This window comes from Podarcis tiliguerta (genome assembly GCF_965153285.1).
Source record: "Podarcis tiliguerta genome assembly, chromosome: 13".
Classification (NCBI taxonomy): Eukaryota; Metazoa; Chordata; class Lepidosauria; order Squamata; family Lacertidae; genus Podarcis; species Podarcis tiliguerta.
The window spans coordinates 37,677,908-37,683,656 of NC_139546.1; the positions used below are offsets into that span (position 1 = coordinate 37,677,908).

The 5,749-nt window shown below is 48.4% G+C and overlaps 1 protein-coding gene across 1 annotated transcript; it reads left to right on the forward strand.

The window, feature by feature from the left end:
- The first annotated feature begins 881 nt into the window (after window positions 1-881).
- Window positions 882-5,186, forward strand: LOC310662704 (uncharacterized protein). Its single transcript, XM_083409719.1, has 7 exons — window positions 882-1,593; window positions 2,215-2,296; window positions 2,791-2,814; window positions 2,957-3,019; window positions 3,533-3,797; window positions 4,125-4,275; window positions 4,585-5,186. Exons 1-7 carry the CDS (start codon window positions 1,072-1,074, stop codon window positions 4,996-4,998), a joined length of 1,521 nt encoding a protein of 506 aa, XP_083265845.1. The 5' UTR covers window positions 882-1,071; the 3' UTR covers window positions 4,999-5,186.
- The last annotated feature ends 563 nt before the right edge of the window (window positions 5,187-5,749 follow it).

Consider the following 5,749-nt stretch of genomic DNA (forward strand, 5'->3'; position numbering starts at 1 on the left):
TAACAGTTTTACTTAAAGTCTGAATTTGCTAGGATGGTTCATATTACACCAGTCCTCAAAGATCTACATTGGCTCCCGGTACGTTTCCAAGCACAATCTCAAGTGTTGGTGTTGAACTCTGAAGCCCTAAACAGCCTCGGCCCCATATACCTGAAGGAGCATCTCCAAGCTCGGGGGGGGGGGGGGGGGGGAGGTAACTGAACATGATTGACAGGGAAGACCAGAGCCCAGGTGGGATGAGGGCAAGGGGCAAAAAAAGTGTCTCACTTGCCAGGCAGCCACAGGTGGGTTTCTCCTCCCATTTTGTGAGGGGGTGCAGTATTCCATGCCTGCAGTAGGAACACCCCCTGCCCCCCACTTCCAGATCTTTGACATCTGCTGGGAGGGCGTCCCACGGGGCAGGAGCAACTACCAAGAAGGCCCTCTGCCTGGTTCCCTGCGACTTCACATCTTGCCATGAGGGAACCACCAGAAGGCCCTCCGTGGGCGATTGGGGGGGGGCAGAATGATGATGGAGCTGTTGTGTGCCACACAACCTGCCCTCTGCCCCCTAAGCTGAGCCTGCTGCCCTCAGGCATGCTGTCCCCTTGCCAGTCTGGAATGGGCCAGGGAGAGAGGGGGGAGAAGGGAAAAATCAACTAATCTGTCACCTCAGGCAGCAAAATGGGTAGAAACTCCACTGGCATGATGCCTGGTTCCTATGTTAGAGAATCGCTTCCAGACAGGAAATTTTGCTGTGGCTTCTAACTCTTCCCTCTTGACATTTCCCCTCCCAGGAAGGAAAATGAGGGGGAGCGCCCAGCACAGTTTATGGGTTGGCTCGGCTAATAATATCTGCGTAAAATGTTTATCAGGGGAAGAGGAGGGGAGATCTCTGTTCACTTTCACTTTGCAGGAGAGTTTAAAAGCTGTTTTTTGCGTCCCACCCCCTTCCCATCTCTGACACAGCCAGGAGCAAAAGTCTCTGTGAATGAACAGACCTCGGCAGGAAGGGAAAGTGAAAGCTGAGAGGGGAGGGGAAGCAGACGATACAACAGCAGCAGGAGAAGAAGGATTTCAGAGGGATCCACCATGGCAATGAGCGGGGAGGGGGATCCTTCCGGCCAGCGAGAGGCGATCCTGCAGCAGTTCTACGCCGACAGAGTCTTCCTGTCCGGAGACAAAGGCTGGAGGGTCGGGAAGAATTTCTTCGTGGTAAAAAGCATGGTGGAGAAGATGGTAAAATGGGCCTATGAATCCAGCACCGGGCTCTACCCCAACGACCCCATCCCGGTCGGCAGCCACAGGGAAGGGCTGCACCTTCAAGTGGAGGGGAGTTCCAACGGTTTCGACTTCCTCATCCCCGCGAGGTATAACCCCAAGCTGGCGCTCGCAAGTGGGGGCATCGCCAAGGAGCCTGGCAGCTATAAAAAGAAGCTGCCCACCTACATTTTCCGCGAGCAAGGGCTGCCCGTGTTTCGCTGGGGCACCCAAGTCCTTGTGGACCTCGAGGCTTTCGGGGAGACGTACGTGGAAGTCCACTGCCACCGTCAAGCGGAGCGCCTGGCGGACGAGGACGACGAGGAAGACCTGGATTTCTTAGATGAGTGCAAGGTAGATTTCGACAGAGTGGCATCATCACCATGGTTATTTTGATGATTAAGTAGTTTATATACTACTTCTACTTCAAAAAAGACTTTAAAGCAGTTTAGGACATTAGAAAAGTATCACACATAAGTACAAAAAAAAGTGAACTAAAAATAAGCATTTTGAAGTGGTACAAAACAATTAAGTAAAATCCTCCTGAATATCAATATGAACTAGAACTACTATCATACATTATCATTAACTTGGTGGAACTTCTGAGACCTGAATGTTCAGCGCACATTTTAAGTCAGTTTTCTGATTTGATTGTTTAACTAGATTTATTTGTATTGTGCCTTTTATACTGTGAAGCCACCTAGAGACGGGCAGAACAATCCAAGCTATGGGAAGCTGGTAAAATTCCCACTGTCTTAAATGATGCCAGCTTAAGTTAGGCTGGTGTAGTCTGAGGTTGTGCTTTATGCTGGCGTGAGCACAGCCAGGGAGTGTGGGTTTTACACTAGTGTAGCCCCCAGCTCAGCTAAGACCCGCTGAATCCACCCCTCATTCTCCTGGTGGATCTGGGATTTCCATTCTCCAACTCAAGAGGATGCAAAATCCAGTGACCCGCTTTGTTTTCTCTTTGTCCAGGAGAGCCTCAGCCACCACCACCTGGACCCTGTCCAAATCTTGGAGGACTTTCACCGACATATAGAAATCGCTTTGGACCCAGGTACAGCCATGTCAGCGCAGGTGGTGTGCTAACATTTCCTCTGGTCCGAGGGTTGCTTGAGAGAGGGGCAAATTGAACTCCCAAACCTGTAGTTAGTTAGTTAGTTAGTTAGTTAGTTAGTTAGTCACGCACACCCACACCCTCCCCCCCGTTATAGCATGCTATTCTGTAAACCTCATAATCCGATTCCTCAGATACCTGGACTTACAGGTGCTTTTCCTCTAAGGAGACCTGGCAGCCATCCTAAAGAAATTCAGGTTGCCGCCTTTGTTCTGAACACGTACCCTATATTTATGCAACAGGCTTAATATCATATCACCACGCTGAGATAAGCTGCACCTGTTATAATGAATTTCCACTTGTCATGTAATTAAAAGCAGAACAATCCTTTTTAGGAAACAATGATTGAGTAGGGGTTTGGGAGCCTGAATGTCAGGCCATTCGCAATTCTCCATTAACTTATTTTCTCGAACTTTTCTTTCCTGCCTCCCCAGAATGCACCCATCCCCGGCAAAATGGTAAGTCCAAAAGCATGTAGAAATTATTTTCCCATTGGGAGAAGCCATTTGCAAGGGGGGCTGGATTTAGCCTACGGTTGTTTATTTCCAAATATATAATTGAACTTAGCAGCATTCCTTGAATTTCCCCCTTGACCATTAGATCCTGTTTTCCGGCAAAAACTCTTCCGTTCCCGTGTACCCAAGATAGACAACTGGATGAGACGTGAGTCTATTTTTGAGACGTATGTTTATTGCCGATTCCCTCAAATTAAAACATCCCTAAAAACATCAGAGTGAGTTCTGTCCTTGCCAACACCTTCCTTCAATAATTAACCGGTCAGATATGAATATATTTTAAAATTCCATTGCAAGAGCTCTGTGGACAGAATATGACCTCTTCTGGAGTGGAGGCAGGTAACCAGATCACAGATCTGCCACCTATCCTTCTGTATAAGGGACAGACTTTATACTTAAATAAAAATATTTCTGATCACCTAGCCTTTTAGATGCTTGGGAGAGTAACAGGACTGCCTTGCTATTATTTATGTTTGCTTGTGTTTCTATTACTGTTGTAATGCCATGACTGGTTTACCATTAAGATTTATAGGCTGCACACTGCTGTAGGTATTCCCAAAACCCTCAAGAAAGGCATTGAAGAAATGAAAAATGCAATAACTTTATTGTTCGTTCCCCTTGATTCCTGGGGGCAATCATGCTTTGTCTGTGCCCTATGCAGAGAACATCACACTGGAGGCCCTGAATTTGGAGAGTCCTGCCATCCAGTTGGTTTTCCTTGAAGGGACAGAAACTGTCCCAGTGAAGCTGGTCCCTGCCATCCGGGGAGCCTTCAAGCTCTCCAACCAGTGGCTGAGAGAAGACCTCGCTCACCTTTCAGACTGGTGGGATGGGGACCTGGCCAATGAAAAGAAAAGGTTTCTCCGGAAAGCAGCCGTCGTTCAGGAAGTTGGACCAGAGCTGATAGCCAAGGGAGGATTTTGGAGGTAAAAAAAAGTACAAACAAACTTAGCAGCCAAGAAGGAGCAAAGGAATAGTTACCCTCTGGTGGGAAAGCAGAGCTTGGCATGAATTCAGAAAAGGGGTTTCCCCCACAAAAGGCCTTTTATCTTAAGGCAAGATATGTTGAGCTTCCACTGAAATATCAAACCTTTCTTTTTAATATAAGCCTTTCTTTTTAATGCCATCTTATTTCTGTCTCCTGCAGTAACAATAGGAGCTAAGAGGGCTATTAAGAGTTCATCCAACTAAGGAACTGTTTGCTTTCCCATAAACACGGTGTTCTAATGTAGCCAATCTCTCTCTGGGCCCAGACTCTCTTTCAGCCATGCCGAGACTATGATTCTTGAGGACGTTGACGCTGATGGCGGGCAGAGGGCGGCAGCTTCGAGACTGCTTAAGTTTGTCAACGTGACAAAATGGACGCCAGAGTACGGCAAAATCTTGACTTCCTACCATCTCAAGGTGAACCTCCTAATTAAATGCTGCACTGACTGGTGAGGTAAAATAACCGAAATGCAATCAGTGCTATCTATTGCCGGGCCAGTGCTTAGCATCCCCTCAGGGGCCTCTTTCACACACTTGGAACCCGATATCAAGGCCCTTATATTTGCTTCTAGTCAAAATGGAGGAAAACGTAGCCAAGGAGTCGGCAATATGATGCCCTTCACATTCCTTTTTCCCAATCTCCTGAAGCACACCAGAATTGCCCATACTGTTGAACCTCTAAGAGCCACAAAGACCTAACATTCCCCTCCTCTCTTCCTCTTGCAGACCGTTTTGCTGTGGTGCTGTGAAATCTACCCGCAGAAGGAACAGTGGGAGACTCTCCTGTCCTCCCTGGAAGCCCTCCTGAGGCTCCTACGCCACACCCTTGCCAAGAGAAACCTCCCGCACTACTTCCTGCAGGCCGTCAACCTCTTCAGCAGGTGCTACAAATCCAGCAGCTCCACCTATGGCCCCTTGGCCTTGGAGGTCCTGTGCCGTGAGGTCGAAGCGATGCTGGCTGACCCCGTGGGATACCTTCTGCCGGATCCTGAACGGCAGGACAACTGCGCCAGCAGAGAGTTTGAGGAGAAGATGGCGGCTCTCCGGGAGTTTAAAGAAAGTCACCGGGAAGATCTGAAGGAGCTGAAGAGATTGCAGGATGAGCATATGTATGAGGAGGTGGAAATATCTGAAGCGTAAAGGCCAAGTCCTGTGTGAAGGACTAGAAATCCAGAAAAGCGTTGTTCCATGCAGCATAGAACTGGCCATTCTGCCATAGCTTTCCCACAATACCAGATTCCAGACCTCATGACCACAGAGGTAAAAAACTGAATAGCATTTGGGCAAAGTCAGACGAAAGATCACAAAAGGGTGCCAGACAGGGAGGAGCCTGGATAGTTCAGTTGGTTAGACCATGGTGCTGATAACACTCAAGGTTGCAGGTTCAATCCCTGTATGGACCAGCTGCATATTCCTGCATTGCAGGGGGTTGGACTAGATGATCCTCAGGGTCCCTTCCAACTCTACAGTTCTATAATTCTATGATTCTACATCTGAACTGCTCCTTGACATTTTTGCCCACCTGCTCCCATCAGCTCCATAGGAGTCACTGGGGTATGATGGCTTGCCAGGATGAGGAACCTATAGCCTTCCATACGCTGTGGGACTAAAACTTCCAGCACTCCAGGCCAGCACTGCCAATGGTCAGGGATGATGGGAGTTGTAGTCCACCTGGCTGGAGGGCCCTTGAATCCCTGTCCCCAGGCTTGAGTGCTGGACTGGAGAGACCCAAGTTCAAGTTCTGCCACAAAGCTGAACATTGTGTCAGCCATCGCCTCTTGGATTCACCCACCTTACACAAGATTTTTGAGAGAAGAAGGGACCTCTGTATGCTTCCTCAAACGAAGGACAGGACAAAGACATAGCAACAAACATTCCGAGGGCATCCATA